Source organism: Saccostrea cucullata, unplaced genomic scaffold (genome assembly GCF_032062105.1).
Source record: "Saccostrea cucullata isolate Sc308-1 unplaced genomic scaffold, CSIRO_AGI_Scuc_v1 ctg906, whole genome shotgun sequence".
NCBI classification, from domain to species: domain Eukaryota; kingdom Metazoa; phylum Mollusca; class Bivalvia; order Ostreida; family Ostreidae; genus Saccostrea; species Saccostrea cuccullata.
The window spans coordinates 154,204-177,526 of record NW_026934443.1 but is presented as its reverse complement, the minus strand read 5'-3'; the positions used below and the strand labels follow the sequence as shown (position 1 = coordinate 177,526).

At 33.1% G+C, this 23,323-nt stretch overlaps 2 protein-coding genes across 2 annotated transcripts; one reads left to right on the top strand and one right to left on the bottom strand.

Annotated features, from left to right (window-relative positions):
* Positions 1–6,852: 6,852 nt before the first annotated feature.
* On the bottom strand, positions 6,853–13,548 carry LOC134240730 (uncharacterized). The gene is made up of 6 exons (XM_062722794.1): positions 13,323–13,548; positions 12,156–12,314; positions 9,015–9,274; positions 7,725–7,860; positions 7,234–7,443; positions 6,853–7,128 (listed from the first exon to the last, which is right to left on the bottom strand). Exons 2-6 carry the CDS (start codon positions 12,244–12,246, stop codon positions 7,019–7,021), a joined length of 807 nt encoding a protein of 268 aa, XP_062578778.1. The 5' UTR covers positions 12,247–12,314; positions 13,323–13,548; the 3' UTR covers positions 6,853–7,018.
* Positions 13,549–18,335: 4,787 nt separating this feature from the next.
* On the top strand, positions 18,336–21,429 carry LOC134240748 (uncharacterized). The gene is made up of 2 exons (XM_062722830.1): positions 18,336–18,787; positions 20,284–21,429. The coding sequence occupies exons 1-2, from the start codon at positions 18,633–18,635 to the stop codon at positions 21,305–21,307; spliced, it is 1,179 nt and encodes a 392-aa protein (XP_062578814.1). The 5' UTR covers positions 18,336–18,632; the 3' UTR covers positions 21,308–21,429.
* Positions 21,430–23,323: the final 1,894 nt, after the last annotated feature.

Here is a 23,323-nt window from a genome sequence, read left to right as displayed (position 1 = left end):
TATAAGTATTTATGTCCAGACAAGGCATATTTTAACATAAAAGCATTGATATATCTTGTTGTAATTGTTGAATTAGCACAATTTAAAATCTAGTTGATTGTAATCACGTTGAAATGCACCCTGTTGTGTAGATCAATCATCCATCTTAAAACAAATGTTGACATAGCGTGACTCTTTTTCTGGATACTGTTTTATCCCCACGTAATCAAAGATTCGGGGTTATATGTTTTTCCCTGTCCTTCCGTCCGTCTGCAAAATCTTGAACTTTGGCAATAACATTTGAGTGGATGTATTTCCGGTGACAATATACCTTTCTTAGATAACCACTAAATTTGAACTCTTGACCCTGACCTTTTAGTGTGACACACTTTTACAAAAATTTTCAATATTTAACCTCGGCCATAACTTTTGACCAGTTGATGCTATGTCTTTTATACTTCACATGCATACTCATTGTGACAAAGCCTTCGTTCTGGAAAAGAAGATGAAAATATTAAAAGTTTACGATAACAAGGATGACCGACGATCAGAAAAACTCACTTGAAACTTTGGCTCAGGTGAGCGAAAATAGATTCTTCATTTGCTAAGTTGTATTTGGCTGTACATTAGCAACTATCATATCTCATTCTTTGACTAATTTTTTTTTTTACAGTGATAATAAATAATAATGATATACAGCCTTGGTGCGTATGGAACAGTGGGGAATTGTATTATGATACCATTCAAATCCCACAGGACTTTTTGTGTATAATAATGCACTAGTACTAAAAACATTGGTATTTGATGGATGTAAAGACTCATGTGCCAAATCTTTGTATTAATACTCATGGACATCCCCAATGTAAAGACCAGACCCTCGGTGAGGTAACCAATGCAGTAATAATCTTTGTTTTTGTGATTTTAAATTTGAAACAATATCACTGATGATGATTGGACATCTTTTCAATGTAAAGAGCAACAGCAGACAGACAGAGGATGAATATTATGCAGAATGGTCCTAAATCCAGCTTTTACAGACTTATGTGTACCATTTATTCATTGTCAGTCTCTCTATTAAAAGTAAGTATTCACCTCATTTACCGTGTACACAGCAGAGAAAATGTGACATAAAATTTATATCCATTGCGTTGTCTTCAAAAGTTCTTTTCTTAAGTACAAACTCAGTTGTTGTTGCTGAAAAAAACCTATACTAGTAAATAATGGGGAAATTCATGCTCTCAATTGTCGTAGACAATCTTTACAATTCTGTCATGTTGAATATTCTCTCTATGATAACAACAAATATTTTAGGTCTTATCACTTTATATAAACATTAAGAGCACTTTAAAGCACAAATAATCAAATTTAAATGGATCCGTAAACAATACTTAACATATGGTCATATGAATCTTGTTTCTTACATGTATATCATGATAAAAATGAAAACACACACATGCAATGACTTCTTTTGTCACAACAATATTACATAAAAATTTCATAAATATAATACTATAAATAAAGGGAAAAACATAATGGTAATAATACACCTAATTAAAAAAAAATGTAAAAATAATCTTATGCTAAAGAAACAATGCATTGATATGCTAATTTTTGTGAACCTTGTAATTTAGATATCAGCTGTTTATACATGATTGTGTCAATTTTCTCTAAACAAAATTTTTAAGGCTCGTCACCCCTTTGATAAGACATGTGAAGATAACTCTAATACATAGATTCATATTTAAATTTGTTGAGTTAAAAGGTCACTTCTGTCAAATTTCAAGCTGTAAAAGACATGCTAAAATTGTGTGCATTATATTTTATCACTATCATGTTTTTTGTTAAATATATTTATCATAGAAGACTTACTTTAACACTTACTTGTAATATTTATAATAATTCAAATGCAATTATATACGTATAATGAAAGTCAAAAACAAAAGATACATGAACCATGTCAGAAAACATCTTGAAACATGGTATTATTTTTTTTTCTTCTTTGTAATTTGACAGAAATAAATCTTAAGTTTTCTTTATTGTTCATATACGCATGAGGACCACTGACTTTTACAGTTGGTGGCTTACTTTTACAGTAGGACAATGTACAGAATCTCTTTTAGGATATTAATATTTAGCTCATCGTTTAATTCAACAAAAAAATGGACTATTTCAAAGCACAGATAAGTTGCCCTTGAAGAAAATGACAACCACCCTAGTGACCCTACCCTCAACCCCCTGCCTTCATATGTTAGTGTCCCTAAAACCATACCTATGACCACTAGAAAGGTTTTCTTATCTATTATTAATTCTGTTCCTCCGTAGATGATACATGTTTAAATGTCAAAGTAAACCATCAACTGTGAAAGTCAGTGCTTCTCGTAAGGGTCTGATTTTTTGAACAGTGAGTAAAATTAATATTTCTATGACAATGCCAGCTTGGAAGATTCCAATGAATTTGTTCAGAAATAAAGCTATCGTAAAATTAATAATTACAGGTATAAAAATTTTAACACCTTTTACCTTTCTCACATGCCAGACATGATTTTGAGTCACAATACATCACAAAACTATATACACTAAATACTTTCATAAGATAAAAAACATAAATAGATCTTTTAACTATAATAACATGCTGTTAAATCTATAATAAAGCAACAGTATAATACTTCAAAGAAAAAAACAAAATAATGAAATTTGTAAATAAAGCTTGATTCATATTTAACTTTGTACACGCATTGACCAAGTTTTCTAGCTTTTTCTTCAATAAAATAAATAATATATTACAAAATGAAATCCCTAGAATCATAGTATATCACAGTATTAAACTAAATATTTTTCATACATTTCAAATGATCCAAGTAAATGAGATTAGACTAAATATTTTTCATATATTTCAAATGATCCACGTAAATTAGATTTCACTACTTTGAAAATACATTTTATATATTTATATACCGGTATATATATAAATATATTTTACAGCAATTTATGGGGATAAATCACTTAATTTATGTCTCAATAAATATGCACTTATGTGGTACATACATGATAATTTGAATCATCCTCTGTTAAGATTGACCAGGATCTAGTCTAGAATAATTTACTAACTCAATTAGATTAACAAGAACACAATATTACAAATCACCTGCATACAACTCAATTAAAAATGACTAGAATATAATGAACCCCGCCGATAAAGTAAAACTATGTTAATAAAAGAAATCTTGAAATCACTATATTTTTCTTCTTCAGTCATTTGTAAATAGATTGAAGCACACAATTGAATCCACTGAAAATCTTCAGAGTGCATACATGTACAAAGTCATATTTGTACAGATTATATTTTATTTATTTATAGCTTGTGGATATGACGTCACATATAACCTGTGAAAATTTGTTTTTAGTTATACAGTGTACATAAATCCATACAAAAAATTCTTTTGTTTAATTAATTAAAAGAATATACAGTTAAGACTAAATGCACTGTTCATTATATCTACTTAAATTTGGGGGGGGGGGGGATGTCCCAAAAATTAAAATACTGTATGTGTACTTAACAAAAAAGTGGGCTCCATATTTTGGCAACTTTCGTTTGGACTATAATGGACTAATTAATGACTACCACTATAAGAAATCATTTTATGAATGCATTATATGAGGCAATAGTGTGTAGCACTAATTCATGAATATGCCAACAACTCAATATGTGTACATGTATTTAGTGATTTTTGTGCTAAATTTTGAATTCGTCAATTAATGTAAACATACGGTAGTTAATCAGGTTAATCAAATGCATGTCTGTACAGAATGCTTATTTAGAGAGTTCAAAGATGAAATTTACTTATTTTGGAAAAAAATAAATTGTATGCACTTCAAAATACATCTGTATTGTTTCATTTAAACTTTAAATATGCCCTTTGTAAAGTTACATACAGTTATAATTACCCTAATTATAAGATATTTATTATTGTTCTTATTTTAAATTCTTTTGCTTAAATTCATAATATGCATATTTATCACATAGTGACAGTATTGAACAATTAATGACTTAGTCATATAGATTCAAATCCTTTTTAGCACATGTAGCTTTTCTGACAATGTTAAGGCATATAAATAACACCAGAAGTCTCTGTCGAGACTGAAGCTCTACTGGTTTGTACTTATAGCAAAGGAAGAGAAAAGTTCTTAAGCAGTTGGGAAAGAAACTTTACCACAGCAATAAAAAGAATAATGATCCTTGATTAAGTCTCTTTATGTACTTAGTGTAGTCTTCTTGCATGCCACATTATATTATAATCAGACTTAAACTGCAGGAGGAGTAGCATTTTGAGAGTTTTTAACAGAAATTTCTATTTTTAGTTACCATGGCAACACCGTTAATCGAAATCAAAAACCGATATACAGAATTATGTATCTTAGTGTAGTCTACTTGTGTGCCTAGTTATATTGAAATCAGACCAAAACTGTAGGAGGAGTAGCATTTTGAAAGAATTTCATAGAAATTTCTATTTTTAGTAACAACAGCAACACCGTTCATTGAAATCAAAAACCGATACACAGAATTATGTATCTTAGTGTAGTCTACTTGTGTGCCAAGTTATATTGAAATCAGACCAAACTGTAGGAGGAGTAGCATTTTGAAAGAATTTCACAGAAATTTCTATTTTTAGTAACAACGGCAACACCGTTCATTGAAATCAAAAACGGATATATAGAATTATGTATCTTAGTGTAGTCTACTTGTGTGCTAAGTTATATTGAAATCAGACCAAAACTGTAGGAGGAGTAGCATTTTGAAAGAATTTCACAGAAATTTCTATTTTTAGTAACCACGGCAACACCGTTCATCGAAATCAAAAACTGATATAAAGAATTATGTATCTTAGTGTAGTCTACTTGTGTGCCAAGTTATACTGAAATCAGACCAAAACTGTAGGAGAAGTAGCATTTTGAAAGAATTTCACAGAAAATTCTATTTTTAGTAACAACGGCAACACCGTTAATCGAAATCAAAAACCGATATATATAATTATGTATCTTAGTGTAGTCTACTTGTGTGCCAAGTTATATTGAAATCAGACCAAAACTGTAGGAGGAGTAGCATTTTGAAAGATTGTTCACAGAAATTTCTATTTTTAGTAACAACGGCAACACCGTTAATCGAAATCAAAAACCAATACACAGAATTATGTATCTTATTGTAGTCTACTTGTGTGCCAAGTTATATTGAAATCAGACCAAAACTGTAGGAGGAGTAGCATTTTGAAAGATTGTTTACAGACAGACAGACAGACAGCTAGACAGACAGACGGACGGACGACGGACGCATTACTATCGCATAAGCTCTTCTGGTCTCTGACCAGTAGAGCTAAAAAATGAAAACATGCATCAGCAATCACTTATCCAGACTTGTATAGACATAAAATTTTTTAGAAATATATCAATACACATGAATTTCATATTATAAAAAGTCATTTAAAATTATACTAATGGCACGTACACCTTGTCAAATATCAATAAATACTCCTCCACTAATGGACAACCATTGCACTGCTTTTTTTTTTATATCAAACTTTATACATGTAAACATATATATGAGGGTCATTCAAAAATTTAGTAGACTTTTGTCATAACTTTTTTATTTAACGTCATATTATAACCAAATTTAGTACACATTTTTTAACAACAAATTCAAATAATTTGAGCAAAAAAATTGGACTTGGAAAATATCTTGATAATTATCAAAATTATCAAATATTTAATACAGCAAAAATGGGGCAATGGAGCTTGGTCAAAATTAAACTATTTACCAGTTTGACACTTTATAATGTCTAGAGTCATACCTCAAAAAAAAGGCACTTAAAATTGAATTCTTTAAATTAAGTATCGACTGTATCGTTCTATTACTTCAGATGCTAAAATTCAATGTGATACATATAGAATATCACACTGCTGTTTTGATCTCGGCCCTGGTATCAGCCCGAGCGGTTGGTATCGGCCCAAGCCCGTAGGGCTTCGTTTAAAAGATATCAATTTCTGAAGGCTGATAGACATCAAGAAAATAAGCAAAAAACGATGACGCTGAAGGATGTCACGGAGCAGCCAGTAGCGATAAAATTTTGTCTTGCATTCGAGAAACCTTTACAACAATCTGAGAATGCTTGATGAACCAGTAAATAGATACAAAATGTGCTATGCATTTGTTTACAATGGAAATGACTATTTGTTGAGTTTTAAAGACTCTAAATCGGACCCGGAACGGTCTGCGAAGAAACAAATAATAGTAAAACATGATGTGTGATTCACTTCTGTGAAACTTGTGCAAAGAAGAGTTACGCGATAAAGAATTGAGAATCTAACTTTAAGGTATTCAAACAATTGCTAGCGAACTAGGTGTCAGGGGCTATGGATACAATTTGATAAATTGAGAAGAAGGTACAAACCGTGTATGAAATGAAAAAAGCTTAGTAATTTTGAGAAACTTTCTCGACGTTGATTTTGACGTCACGGTATTGTTAACCGTGCTCCGTGGTGACAAAACATGCTGCTTTTAAAATTGTCTAACATGAGTTCCATTTAATCAAATCGAATAAAACTTTACACACTGACAAAATAAATGTTTTTACATATGAAAATGTGTTGATCTTAAATGTTGAAAGAATAATATGATAATAGAGGACATAGTCTACATATTTTTTGAATGACCCTCGTACAGTAAAGATTTATCCCCAAATAAAGACCAAAAGTTCACAATATGGCAACACTGTTTCTCATTTGATGTATAAAGTTTCAGTTAAAAAACAAAGTTTCATATTGATAAAGGAATATATTACTTCCAAGAAATATCAATATAAACAATTTCAGAAATCTGATAATTTTAGCATTTGCACTGAAAGACCTTTAAATTTATACCTAGCAATTTTCTTACCATATAAAAATATAATACACTGCTACATATCCTATAAATGACGACTGAGTTTAGAAGAATATCATGGAATTGGACTTCTCTGTATATTTTCTGGTGGCAGTGCGATCTGTGCTAAACTGGTTCTGGTTTGGGTTCGTAAGGAGGAGGGGGTTCATTAGGATAATGACCGTAATTCGTTACGATGTGTTGATGCATTTCTATGTCTGGATCCATTGGTGGAGCTAAAATGGAGAAGAAAAGAACTGTAAACCACAAATCAAAATCCCTATCACCTCCCTATAAGAATGTTTTAATGTACCCGATATATAAAAAGCTCCCATGTATACCTGAAGGTATTGGTCCTGACTCCAGTAGTCTCCCTTGAGCAGACGACCGGGGCTTGCTGTTTTTCTTCCTGAACACACGTCCATGATGTCTGTCCTTCCTGCAGCAACAGAACAGGACGAAGATGGCCAGGATTGCTATAAATAGCACCACGCCCACTATCACCCCCACCATCACCCCCAGGGACATGATGATTTCATCTGAAATGGGACCTGTGTCAATGCTAATCATTGTAGTGAGCGATTTAAATATCAGTGGGTGTAAGAGAGGTTTTAGGATGTTATGTTATAAAGCTCCCCATCCTAAAACATGTACCGGTAAAAGGCATATCAAATATAAAATACTGTAGAGCATGTCAGTGAATAATTACACTGTACCATGGTATAGGTATAGTCCCACTCAGTTAAACAACAATAAATTACATTAGTAGATTAACTTGTGGTTGCACATTATATTAAAGGAGAATATGCTTTCCTATTTTTTACAGACTTACTTTGCATTGTTTTTGGCATGACTGTTACAGAGAAGTCATAATCTACAGCATCAATTCTCTCTTTATAAAGCTGTAAGGTTAGAAAGCGGTCTGTACTACACACAGTTTGGGGGGAATCTCGACAGCCATAATGACGCTGGAAAATTTTTTTAAAAAATTATTGTCAATATTTTAAGTTTAAAATTTTAAAGAATATCTCTTTAAATGACAAAATTTTCAGTGTGCAATATTATGTACACAGTGTTTTTTTCCCCCTAGCACACTTGTCACTTTAAATTTTCTTGGGAGGATTTTCTAATGCATCATGTCTCCTAATTTGAGAGTAAAAATATTCTTCAACCTCTTTGAAGTGCTTGTTTTTAAGATATTTTAAGTGGATTTTCCCCAATCCTGGTGCACCATAGTAACCTTTTCAAGTTTGGTCCAAGGAGTGCCAATCAAGCTAATGACATATACACATTTATTATACTTCTGTTAAAATGTTTCCTGTATAAAGTTCAGAAGGTAAAATAACTATTCTTCCTAGTCTGAAAATTTTCCCGCATAAAGCTATTAAAATGTATGTACAATTTTTTGCTACCCACCCCTCGGAAAATTTTCCTTGGCATTTTTGACGCCAATTTTTATTTCCATGCAGCGTTTAAATCTATAGTCTGATGATGTCATAATGACTTCAGTAGCATTGTGACGTATCAGGATTTCAGCTCATTCTTGCAGTATTATCTAACTCCAAAGAAAATTCAAACCTTAAAAATTATAATATACATCAGTATAATAAAACACTTATCCACTGGTTGTGAGTGGGATAGCTCTTACATCAAACCACTTACAGACAATTTTCCTCGGGCAAGCCCTCGGGGGATAGTTTCCTGTCGCGGGTTTGATAAAAGAGCTATCCCACTCACAACCATTGGATAAGTGTATAATATTAGCATGAGGAGACGTGATATAGGCTTAGTGCATTTTGCAAGTTTGGCTATAGCATCTGCAACTCCTTTTTATCTTCATTTTGAGAATTTCAAGCTAAAGCAATTAAAATGTATGTTCACAATTATTTTGGAGAGTCCTAACTCCTCCTTGGCATTACTTTGGGGGAAAAACAACTTTTTTGAACATTGCTGCAACACTTATCTTTAACAGTAACAAACTCTAAACCATAATTATAGTCAATCCCATCTTCTTCAATAATTTTTTCTCATAAATTTTATGCTATTTAACCTTTTGATTTGAACATATTTTATTGTTAAGACCTTATTTAACCTTTTCATGGTCTATTACAAAGATACTCACATATAGACAATTTTCATCTGGCTGCCATGTGAAGTCTATCGGCTGATTTTCTTGGAACACCTTAAAATGAACAGCACAATCCCCTATCCTAAAACTGTCAAACTTGACACACAGTTGTTGATCTGGGTATGTCCTAAATCGTAGAGAGCACCTAAGTGCCTGGTAGGCCTCCCCACTGCCTTTGGCATGAATATAATACTCATTGTCCTCTACCTCAAAGAATGTCATGTGCTGGCAAGTTCCATAGGAATCCATGAATCCTGAAACCATAAGACAAATTCTTATCTTAATCAGAATCAGTTCAAACAATTTACAAGCATTATGTTACTGTAAAATCACATATTTTCATTATGTTACTGTAAAATAACACACTTTCATTGGATCAAATTTTCCAGGTTTGAGAAAGAAATTTGGTTAATGGGGATTTGATTTCACAGTTGGAGAAGAATTAAGTAATAATGCATATCAAATTTTACATTTCCAGGTGGTCATGAATTCAAAGGTCTCTCCATACCTCAAAAGCAATGAAAATTAAACTCCCATGAAAATGAGTGATTTCACAGTAATTAATTTGAAGGAAAAAAAGAAAGATACATATATTGTACACGTTTAATTTACCGGTAAATACATACGTATATCGATAGACATATGGTATTACAAGATGTTGCCAATTTCTGAACCCACTAGGAAATGATTAGTCATTGATACTAGTAATGTAGTAAACTGCATGCATATTAGTATCATATACTTGATGTTTATACATGTATACATTATATCTGCACAGAAACCAGGCATATTAATATAACATGTCCCACTTCTTTGCAGTTGTGATAAGTGATTACTCATAAAATGTAATCTAAATCTACTATGGTTTTCATCCTTTAAGAGAAAATGGAAAATCTTGACTATCATCTTTGACAAAAATGGGAAAGAGCTGTTTTCTTATTCTCTTTGCAAAGGTACGAGCAGGAAATGGAATGCCATTAGAATTCAAACTTTGCACTAAAAAGACTTCATTATATTCAATTACTAAACCAAAATAGACAGTTCTCAATCTCATTTCCTTGCTTTTAGGGAAAACCGATGCATCAGATAGCAAAAAATTTTAAATTCCTCTGGATAAGGATGGAAAGCTTAATTCTGTATCCCAATAGCTCCTGAGGAAGAAGGTTAACATATCTTACATTTGTTTTTACCATTTTGTTTGAGGGAAAAATCTGACTTTTAAAATACACCAAAATTAATTCACCTGAACCAAATATCAACTCAGGTGAACATAATATTTAGGCACATACATGTACGTAGTATTGGAAAGGAGAGGGAGGGCTTCATTTCCCACCCATCAATTTTCAATTTTTTTCTGAATGTAAATATTTTTACCATTAATTTAGTAAGAAAATGTTCATTAAAAGGCTGGATGCTTCAAACATCTTTTGATCCATTGTAGTGAAGTCCCTAATGGACGCTAACACAATCTCCCCATGAAAGTACTTTAAGGTTTTGAGAATTCTCCTCTTTTCTACAGATTTGTCAAAGTTTGTTTTCTTTTTTTAAAGTTAGTTGTCATTTTTGTTCCTTCCTTTTTGATGCCTTCAAGTGTGGCTGACATTTGTTTACCTTCTCCTTAAAAAAGATTAAGAAATTTTACATTAATTGTCAATATGTTAAACACTTGGTTATCATGGTTATGTTTATTTTAATGCTTTTCTAATTGCATTTAGGTAAGACATACTTCAAGAATTGCCCACAAAATTTCAGTACTAATATAGAGGCTATTTCAGCATATAATGCATTGACTATGAACAAGACGAATACAAAGAAAAAAAACATAGAAAATATAACTCAATGATGAAAAAAATATTAAAATTCAGGTTACTTACTTCAATGAAACCTCTGGAAAAACTGAAGTTTACAAAGAAAACTACAAAATAAAAACATTTCATGCAAATTAAAAAGTGGTGTCCACAACACAAAATCAATCAGAGTTTTAATTAATGGAAACAAACTCTAAGCATGTGCATTTTCAATGCATAAAACAAAAATGAAGAATATGAAATCTAGTGAGAAATAACATTTTGCTTAATTTAAACAGAAAAATTACAAATACTGTTTTATTGTACCAAAATCGAGAAAAGATGAAATCAATGTTAATTTTTTTAATGCAATAACCTACATGTACATGTACCTCTTAATAATGCTAAGATTGCAATAAACTATCAAGTACTTTAACGAGCAATACACTTTGCTTTCAAATTCAATTATGGAAAGTTGAATATGTTGAAGTGAAATTTCATGTTTTCAGCATTATAATAAAGCATCTTCTCTATTAACATCAATCACGACTCTCACTGGAGAGTTTAACAATGAAGTCGGTGAAATCTGGTGTGTATAATCATGTGTAACACATATATGTTTGAAAGCCCGCCCTGCAAACAAACTTGGAAGCTTTTTCTTTTAAGAAATAATGGCTTAAATTAATTATAAGTAGACAATGCAAAAAAGCTGATAAAACAATTCCTGAAAATTTATATGAAAATTTTGAAGCGGAAATTTACTTTTAAATTGATACATATGCAATGGCTTTAATGTTAAGGTTTTTGATCAGAAATATCTTTGGAAAACAAGCGATAAATTAATGAAACCATGAAGATGAAAAATAATGAAAAGTGAGCACAACAAACAATGCAACAAACAGGTATGAAAATATAATGAAATCATTTCATACCAAGGGTAATTTTTTTTTCAATTTGAAACCATTATATATCTGCAAAAATTGCTTTTATCTGAGATGTTTTTCTTTTTCTTTCTCTTTTGACTTTGAAAATATATTCTTTAAACACATTTCCATTATTTTTTCTTCTTCAAAATTTGCCAGAATATTTTTCAGTAAAACCCAAACGCTACTTTAACATGTTTAAATTACATAGATTTCAGGATAATTAACAAAATATGAATTTATAAACTTTCTCAACCTCCCAATAATCATCCAATGAAATGATTTCATCTAAATTTACTAACATTCACACAAAACATTAACATCAAACAGACAGACAACTGGACTGCATAGACAGCTAGACAAACAACTAGACAGACAGACAGACAAACAACTAGACAGACAGACAAGCAGACATTAATTGTTACTTTGATAGTTGTCCTGGACTCCCATGGCTGTGGCCAGGCTGTAGGATAGAGCCAGTATTAGGAGGTACAGTAAGGGTGGGTGGGGCACCATCCTGCTCCCCAGTTCTCCCCTCCTCAGTAGTTCCTTAGTTAACTCAGGTACCCATCACATTGTGTTATCTATACAACATATAAACAAACCAGTAAATTGTCAATTTGATACATCAGTGTCAAACAATACATATTAAAGTCAGGATTCAGTCTTTATTACCGTAAAATCCCTATAAACTGCCCCGGGCGCTTAGAAAATTGTGAAAAGGGGGCGGTTATTTTGGTACGCTATTTATAATATTTAATGTCATATTTTAACTTCAAAATCTTTTGAAAAAAAAAATACAAGGAACCATTCAAATAATGTCTAACTTCACTTAAAGTGAAAATAATCCACCCAAATTATGCTAAATTATTCATTTTCCATTGAAAAATAGGATAAAGACAAGTTTAATTTTCATTTTCTTCAATATTTTAATACGATTCTTGTTGATTTTATTAACTGTACAGGTGCCCTTATTTCCTAATGATTGAAAAAGACCTAAGGGGGCGCTTATAGGGGCAGGGGCGGTTAATAGGGATTATACGGTAATCGCATTTACTTTGCCATAAACAAGATAAAGGAAAGTTTATCAAATATATAACTATACATTGAAACTCTTATTTGGAGCTTCTTAAACTTTCAAAGAGAGAAAAAATAAGTTTCAAATTGCTAGATTCTGAAATCATCATTTCCATTAAACAAAGCTGTTACCACTTTCTGTTTCAGAACTTGATCTCATATATCAACAAATTATCTAAAACAGATGTTATCTTTAATCTCCCTGATAACTATACTAGTGAAATGACTCTATCTCATATTATCATGAAAATAATCCAGAAAATCTATTGATTTATAATTTTAACTAAACAAATATCATTTCTGATATGTCACTTATTTTTAACATTATTCTCTATAGATCTTGATCTGAAAGTGACCTTATAAGCTTAGGACCTGACATGCTATATATTGATCAACTATAATTGACCAAGAATGACCTTTTCCATTCATAAATAATAAAGTGGTATTTATATACAAAAGCCTAACCTCTTTTAATTTTCCCAATATCATAAACAAATCATTATATTTTAACTTACCAATTAAACTGAAACCTAATCCTCAAATTATAAAATATCCATGACTCAATCATTAACAAGTAAATGGAATTAAAAACAGTGAAGCTGTACTTCCCAAAGACTATTTCAGATCTGAACAATAATATGGAATCAATAGCTCAGCACACAGTTTACCACACAGCTCTATTAATCAATGAACCACTGGAAATTGTCAGAGCCTTTCCCTGCAACCAATGTATTCAAGGCATCAACAAGATCTCCTGATCAATTATTGGGTCAATACACTGATATATTCAACAAGTATCTACAGGCCTCTCTCTAGTTATGTAAGAGTTAGCTCCGGTTACTGCTTTGTGATGTTTTGTACCATCTGTTGGGATAATATAAATGATAAATACTCAGTGCCTGACAAGCAACAAGTATGTGAATTACATAAGGCCGACAGAGGGTACAAAAAATACCAGTAATGAAATCTGGTCTTAATTAATACAGTAAAACTTGGTTATAACAAAGTCGCCTGGACCTGTGAAATTTAACTTAGCTATATCCGTAATTTGTTACACCTGTATAAGGAATTCATTAATTTTACATAGCTGGGGATCCAAGATAACTTCGCTATATCCATGAATTCACAATAACCATGTTTGTACAAAACAAGTTTTAATGTAAATATTCAATGTTTGAATAAAAACAAAAATGTATTTTATACCGGTAATACATACATGTAGTAAATTGGACAAATTTTTTGGGATTTGGGCCATGGATATCAGTCTGGTTAGTAACAGTTGATAGAACACCTGACTATAGTGATGCTAGGGAATTTGGTGCTGTTGTCCATTCCTGGTCTTGCACTGACAAGGTAAAAGTCCTGCCAGGCAGCAAATAATAACTGGGATTGCATCTTCCACACGGATAACAATTTAGAGAGAAATGTCGTTTTGGGTTGTGGATATATTGAGCAAAAAGTCAAAATATGTCCCAAACACAGATATTGCATTTAAAGAGCTGAGAAGAATACCATAAATCAACATTCGAATATTCTTGACTATTATTCGATTCTTATTTGAATATTCATTACAGTTAATAAAGGGTTTAATATATTTTCATGATCAATAAAATTTGACATTGTGCTCTATATATCATGCTAGTACTACCTGCGGACAACGTTTACAAACAGCGTTGTCTTTGCTTTTGTTTAGAGAGAAATGTTCCTTTTCCCACCTCAAACAAAAGCAAGATGTTGTACAGTTTATTGCATGATATACAGGTATTAAACACGTGACCGAATATTCAAATACAATTTTTCTATTCGAATATTCCGGAAAAAACTATTCATTCACAAATATTGGAACATTCGTTTTACCTCTAGTCATTTACAAAAATTAATTGCCGATTGGTCAATCAATGTCGATCCACTCCAATCATTACTTGATAAAAAAGTCCAAACTTTTTTTAATACCATATGCCATTAGGGCTTATGAGGAGAGTAGTGTATCAAAAACCCTTGGCTAGCGAAGATGTGTACTAGCTTGTATAAAGTTACAAATCTAAACTGTCCATCTGTCACTTTGTGAAATGAATGGAAAAACTTTACAAAGATCAATATTATATTGGAATATACACTATTTATGATTGATGTTTATGTGTAAACTGTTAAAGTATTTTTTAGGTTTATGATTGATGGTAGTGTATTGTTAAGGTTATATGTCCAAAAACAATACACTGTATTTTCCAGATTGACTTCTCAAGTTATGTGTATAATACTACATAAGCTATATTAAAATATTTATTGTTTTTTTCAAGAAATTGAAAAGCTTTTTTGCTTCATAAGTCAACAAGAATGCAAATCATAATTTCTCTCCTTCCCTCAAAAATAACTATATCTTGCTCCCTGATGCCCACATTGTTTACACCATAATTTTATCTCTGTGTGTCAGAACCAAATTATCACTTTGATCAGGCAACCATGTATAAACCCTTAGTACATAACATCTGATCATCTCCAGCATCTAAAGTACATAGAGAAACTCACACTCCAACAAACTCTTTTGTCCCAGGATACTGTTTGTTTGTTCTAAATAGCCACATGCATGCAATCACCCACCTCCCATGATATTACCATCACCACATGAAATGTATGTATTAGCCTTTTTTTCGTTCATTTTCTTATTAGTTTGGGGGAGGTCTATCGTCTACCGTAATCTAAATTCTCCCTCGGCATCCAACGGTGTGGATTTGTAATCACACATAGGCCTATAACAGCTGAAGCAAAGGTGCATTGGCTGAATAAAATACAAACCGTCGAAAACACGACAACAAAAGTTTATTTTAAAGAGTCTTTGGGGCACTATCGGTTAAATATAACATTGATTTCTCCGGCATTACCTGTATGACAGTCACGAACAGGTGCTCTCCTCTCACATTCCAGCATCCGCATCACAAATCTGACGGCAGGTGTCGCGCTGACCAGAACCTAAAATCTAGATCCCTCAAGACTTGGAAATAATTGTTCCGGGATGTCAAAAAAAGTGTTCATATTGCCTGAAAATTAAAAATTTCAAAGATTATGTAAAGAAGCATCAAAAGTGATTTCAATATACTTTTAGAACAGTATCAGACATTCAGCCTAATTAGACCAAATAATAAGAAAAATGGGGGGGGGGGGAGTGAGGGGCACTCACTTGATCTTGTGCACAGGTACTTGTGAACAGGACCCCCACCCCCACCCCAAAATATTAATCGCTCCACAAAAAATACTCCACTATACATTATCTCTATTAGTGGAGTATTTTTTTGTGGAGCGATTATTTTGGGGTTTTCACGATTTATTCCTATTGCAAACATGTTGAATAAGTGTAATAAATATAAATTGTGAAAAAAATGTCAAATTAGCCCCGGGGTTGAATATCGGGGTGCGGGGGGGGGGGTCCTGTCCACAAGTACCTGTGATCTTGTGTTGAAGAAATGTTCTCATTCTGAACAAAAAATTAAGTCTCGTGTAGATAATTTTCATAATCGATTTATTGACGAGAATCAATAAAGATAATACGGCTATGAATAGTTAGAGATCTGTAGATTCAAGGGCTAGAAATAATTATATTAATTAAAGCTAGGCCATTTCAAGTTTTTTCTATGTTTAACGTCCGCGTGCGCCTGGGTTTTGGACACCCCATATAAGAAAAAACACACAACATCTGGAGTCCTGAAATTGATTGATTTTGTCGAATTTTTTGAATTTCGTCAATTTCTCCACATAATTCTATACAGTAAGTTATATTGGGTGTATTTTAAGCATTTAATCCCTTGTTTTTGCTTAAGAATAGATATTTCTTCCATTAAAGCAGTTTAGTTTGATCAAATCATTTGAAGGGAGTCATTTTTATGACTTTTAAGCCTGTGTTTTATGTTTTGGCTAGTGTGTGTGGGTTTTTTTTTTTTTTTTTTTGAGAATAGGTAGCTAGGTTTTTGAAAGATGGGTGGACGCTAAACAGAGAAAAAACTTGGAATGGCCCTACCGTCTTACCTTTACCAGGATTTTTATTTATTCGGGCATCTGGGATTCTTCGATCTGTCTGAAAAATCATTATCCTGAATTTGACAGTATAGGGTGTCGATTATGCGCACGGTATCAGAGGCATTAATGAGAGGACACTGGTCAAGTATATGATAGTTGTTATGTCTATATATCGGCAAAATAAGAGGGAACAACCCTACCCCCCTCCCCTCCCCCACAGTCTTGCGGCCGTGGGCTTGCTCCCCCTTCTTTGGTTAAAATTAAACTCGAAATCAGCATTTTTTTTATTAAAAAAAAAGATTGACAAGGGAAAAAAATTAAAATTAGGCCAACTTTAGAAAAATGTTTGGTTGCCCTCATCTCCCGACTCGGACTGAAAATATTGGGTCGGTAGGTAGGGGAGGGGGGATTACGTTTTCTTAGAAAACTTCAATTTTAATGCTAATTTTGAAAATTATATTTTCCAGAATACATAGGCCTATGTAAGATTATTCTTTCCTCGGGATTATAAAGGTTTTGAGTCGGGCTATTTTTAGCCAGTCGGTCGGGAGAGGCAATCAAACAATTATTCCAATATAATGTAAAATAATTTATGAAGAAGAAGGTATGGTTTTAGCTTTATTGCGCCCTAAAAATGTAATGACATCAAAAAGTTTTGAAACTGGTTTAAATATTAGTTAAATAAATGACTCTTATAAATCAGGAAAGAATGTGGCATGAAGGTTTACCATTCTGCAAATATGACGTCATTAATGTGAAACATTTCTCTATTTTCAACAGAAAAAGCCTCAAAATGGCACATTTCAAGGGTGATTTTCCTTTAGAAAACAGTGTCCACAGCCGTCGCCCACTTTAATTTTTTGATATTTTGTGCAAATTTTAATAACAAATCACATATCTCAAGATCTTTGTGGGCGATGCCTATGGACAATGTTATCTGAAAGAAAATTCCATTGAAAATTGGTGTCTTCTGCAACTTTTTAACAAAATACGGGAAAATGCACATGTTTATGACGTCATAGTTAGCATAAAAAAACACATGTGAGAAAAATGACTTGTATGATTTTTCTGCATTGAATTTCAATTATTTAAAAAGCATGAGTTTTCAACTTTTACACCAGTTTCATTTTTTTTTTAGAAAATCACAGGGCAAAATTTGTATGGAAACCACACCTTCTTCTTTGACAATAGAAGATGGTATGCGCACCACTTGCCCACATTAAATTTTTTATTTAAAACTTTGCTCGTTCTGCTTAATTTTGTTAATACTGCATTTATTCAGAAAAGGGTTTAATTGCTTTATTCTTTAATACTTAATTTGTGTAAATTACATGTATATATGATATAATTTTTTTTTTATGATTTATACAAGTTGATGGAATCACGAGTAAAGAGCGGGGATAGAAAAAGAAAGGGGTGACCACAAGCACACCCCAGGAGTGCGTTTACAAGTGATTAATTGTTTCTTTGCCAGGTTTCCGTACTTTAAATGTCCCGATCTATGTCACCAGCACTCTGGTAACGAATGACGCTAAGGGACCACTGGCAGCGATCCAGGCTAAAAATGTCGGCAATCCGGTTGACATTCGCCGGAGAACAAATCTTCACATATATACATGTAGCAGGATACGACATTCATTAAGTCTGAGCTACATGGCCGTATTTGGATTATATAAAATGAAGCAATCAATGCAGATGGAACGGTTTATAAATCGATTGTGAGGCGACCTGAAATTAGTGCATGAAGTTTATTGTGTTTATAAATACATTGTGATTTCTCAAAGATTCGATCTTGGATATATATAAAGTAAATCAAAATGTCGGAGCTAAATGTCCGTCCGTTATTAACATTGCTGGAGGCAATGATAGACCTAGCTACCCCTAAAGTGAACGTCAAACCGGGGGGATATAGTGAGGATATATTTATAAACTTAACCCCCGAACAAAAAGAGGAATTCGAGTGCTCAATATGGTAATAGTTACAATAGATTTATATATACACTTGTAAAATATATTGCTCATGGAGAAGTTAACAAAAATCTGAAAATAATTTTTTTCATTTGGAATTAAGCTGCTAGACTGCGCATAGAAATCAATGATTAAATAATATCGATTTATTAGCTGCGTATATGTATTTTAATTTGGGCCAGGACAAAAAGTTCAAAAGGGGGCATTTGAATTAAATTCATAATGTACCTGTAGATAAGTTTTCTGGCTTCAGACTACATGAAGTTTATGAATTCGTACCAATGCAGGTATATACTATTATTATTTCATATTTATTCAAATCATCCACACACTTCGTTATAAAACTGTCTTACGTTAAGAAAAAGAAAGGGCGTGATTATTTGTTATGATGAAATCTCCCGTAATTCTGATATAAATAGCCCCAGTGGTTCCTACTTTCCTCCACGTAATCTTTGTTAAATTAATTTCTTACATCTACACGCAAGGATATAGAGTGCAGTCACCGTGTGTTCAAATCCTTTTCAAAATGGAACAAGATATACAATTAAAATGACAACACTATATGTCAAAACAATAGCTTTGTACTGTCTGTAAAGGGTGTTCCTACAAGATTACCATGTACGTCCTTTGGATTTACAATACGTATATAATTCTCATCATTTCCCTATACACACCCCGTGCGAATGCATGGGAAAATAGCTTATTTCAAACTTCAAATATGACTTTGAATACGAAGGAATCGAATTTGTATCGATTTTACTTGCTTAAGTAAATCACCTATAGTTCACATAAGTTACAGTAAAATGTGTTTAAAATCTTATCTAAACCTTAAGTTATGTAACAAATAAACAGAAACCAAGAAACATACCCAGTAGTTAAAATAAAGCAGAGAAACGAAGTTATCGACCCATACTTACATTTTCTTTCTATGTAGTGCAAAATGGAACATAATTATCAAGTAAATATTCAATCTGAACTGTATACTTAAGGAAATTAAAGTAGACGTTAAAATGCATATGGTAACACTCTCAATAGCTTAACTTGTCCTCAATTTTTGAAATTACCTGTGATAAAAACCATTAAAGTTTATGAAATAGAACATGAGACGTGCCCTTTCCACTTCATGTTACATGTTAACTCAAAATTCACACGAGCCCCCCCCCCCTTACCAATTTTAACCGTTTTTCCCTGCACTATACATGTTGAATAAGTGTAATGAATATAAATTGAGAGGAAAGTTCCCAAACAAGCCCTTGGGTTGAAAATTGAGTGGGGATTCCTATCCACAAGTGCCTGTGGTTTTATCTCGCTAAAAGGGAAACACTGAAGAGTGTACGAATCAGGACACCCCTGGCCTTCCATGTTATTTTTCCACAATTTAACCGATTATATGCAATTAACACGTGTATTATTACAACATAATTAATCATGTAATAACTCCATTTAAGACTTTGATTTTGTTTTGTTGGATTTGAAATTTAATTCCAGATTTTTTTTCAGTTATCAAATTCTAAAGGAACCGAGGCGATGCAGTAACAGTCACAAATATTGCTACTCTTGTATCTTTGTGTGGTCGACTTCAGGGCCTCATCTAAATCACAGGAAATGTCCAGTCTGTCGGACAGAAGGCTACTACATCAGGGACAGAGAATTGGAGGAAAAGGTTGGAAACCTGAAAGTGAAATGTCATTTAGAATCTTGCAAATGGAAAGGACCTCTAAAATTGTTAGCAAGACACACTCACACTACCTATACCCGTACAGGTCTTCCGTTCAGGAGTAGGTTTGATGACCACTATCGAAGTATGTATAGTGAAATAGCAGAACCGGAAGACGATTTACCACGTTTAAACAATGGCAGCCATGAGTCCGGAACAAGGTTATCACTGCGTCCACCCTCCACAGCCAACCGTCTTACACGGAGCAGATTATCTGGCACTCAGACCGCTAGAGAGGCCGCAAACACAGCCATGAGTGCCTCTCCGCAACAGAGCGTGTCAGCCATCAACACGCCGAGGACCCCTCACCCGCCCACCACACCCCGGCCGGCCGGTCAAACGGTCCGACGGGTACCAACTTTACCTAGTATTATCAACGGTACCAATAACAGTATGCAACATGGAAGAGCAACACAAGCTCATGAAACGCGATCTCAACAACAAAGGTCGACAGCAACAAACGAACATCGGCCGCAACCTCCGCAACAACCTAGAACGACAACAAGGGGAGCACGAGCAAATCCTAGCAACCCTGGCTTCAGTAACGTCCGAGACAGACTGAGGGAGAGTAGAGAGCGACTCGACAACCTTATGTCGGCATTCTCCAACGAACTCGAACGAGGCCGACGCGGTCTCACTGAATTCCAGGAAACACGTGAACGTCGGCGCCAAGAACAACTGGAGGAAGTGCGTGAACTGGGCAGACGACTGAACTATGTTGCGACAGAGTTGCGTGGCCTGCTCGAACAAAGGCGGCAACTCCGCGATGACTTGGAAGAAATATCTGATGAATATGCAGATAGCTAATTTTATTGTTTCCGAAGTTTTCTTACTAAATAGTATTAACTTTTATTAATTTATTTTCATCTGTGATATTTTTTTTTAATTATTGATTTTTTTTCTCGCATTTTATTAAAAAAAATATCTTTTTTGTTATAGAGTATATGAATAAATAGAATCTTTTGTACAACTATTTTTCCTATTATTCTAATACAGTATACTAATCGCCCTTGAATTTACATATACAATGTAACTGAAGAAAAGGTTTTGTTCGGGCTTTTATCTTTTAAAGTTCTATTAATTATTCTATTTATTAACGAGGCCCAATCTAGTTGGATATTACGAAAACGGAATGAAAAAAAAATTTGATTCTTGGAAATAAATTTGTATGTATTATGCTAAGAAATTTTGTTACATTGCCTTTATTGTAGTCAAATGGGGGCACTTTCAAGATATGGACCATTTTTCGTGTTTTTATACACAATTACATAATAAAACTCCTCAGTAAACAATGGAATTGACAAATAAAAAAAAATGATGAAATGTTTTAATTTTCATATATATCATGCAATTCACATCCCTCTTTTAAAAAATGAAAAGAAAATCGGAGGTAGCCTTTATTGCAGTGAAAAGGGGGCATATCAAAACACAAAAATAGGACTTATTTTATCCAACTATAGCTAGTTTTTATAAGTTGCAATAGGTCAACTTTACATAACATCAACAAACGATTGTAATACTGTAAAAGTTTCTAAAAATTAAATCATTCTTACATTATGGCATAATTTTTCCTTTATGCTCAATAAAAATGGTGAGTATAAACACTTCAATGTTCGAGGAGAAAGACTAAAATCGTTTACTTTTGGTTGCAGTTGGAATTTTTTCTAACTCACAAATTGAAATAAAACAAGATAAAATTAATGAATCTGTTCCAACTCAAAATAAATTATATTTCAAAGTTGTTATTAATTTAAAAGTAATAAAAAGCCAGAATGAGCCAGCTTTCAACAAGCAGTCTATAGAGCAAGATCCGCGAAATATTTTAGCGCAATTTGACGTCATTTTTATTGTGACGTTATTGTATTCAATTGTGACGGCAGTCCAGGGTACTGTGACGTGCCTGAGTCGACGCTGCGTTAAAACGTATGCGCAAATCAACTAGATCGGGCCTCGTTAAGTTCTCCTTCCTCCAGTTTCCTTTTATACATGTACTCTCTACAGGCGCGTAGTATCGTTTTTGAAAGTTGAGGGGCCAGCCAGAGAAATTTTTTTTTACTTACCTGAAAAAGTTGACAAGCAAAAAAAAGGGGAAAGTTGCCCAAAGTCGAAAATCCTATTTCGTGGGGGGGGGGGGGGGGGGGGGGGGGGGGGGGGGTTCTTTGGGTAAGTAAACTTTTTTCTCAGTGTCAACTACTTTCAGTACCAATTCTAATACTACATTTTCGCTTCATCACTAAAAGTGAGGGGGAGGGAGGGGAGGGAGGGGGGGGCAACCAGGCTTTCTATTAACATTTCCTTTAGTATCAGTAAGGTTGGGAAAAAAGTGGGGGGGGCTACGCCCCTGCTCTATTTGAAGAAGTGATATGATGATATCTGAAAGGAGTTGGAGAGATTATCAACAGAAAACAGATATGTACAAAATGCATTATTTCCGTGGTTTGAATTAACATTGCTCAGAATTTTTTTTCCACACCCACCCATTTTCGCACTTCCCTCTTACTTACATCAACAATACATAAATTTTTGCAAATTTTAACACCCTTCATATGGATAAAAAAAAGGAAAAAAAACAAAAGTGTATGCCGCATTTGTTCTAAATATGTGTTTCTTTTTCAGAGGATGACATTTCGAACATAATTTTCCAAGGTGACCATGCAGACTCAAAGTTTTCAGCAGTTAGATTTAAAACAGATATGTTCTTTTCAACCTTATAGTATATTTTTATTATATAAACAAGGCTTCTTTGATTTTTTTAAGCAGTGAAAAATGTACTGTTTGGCATACAAAATTACAAAATTTATGACATAGTATAATTTGACAAAG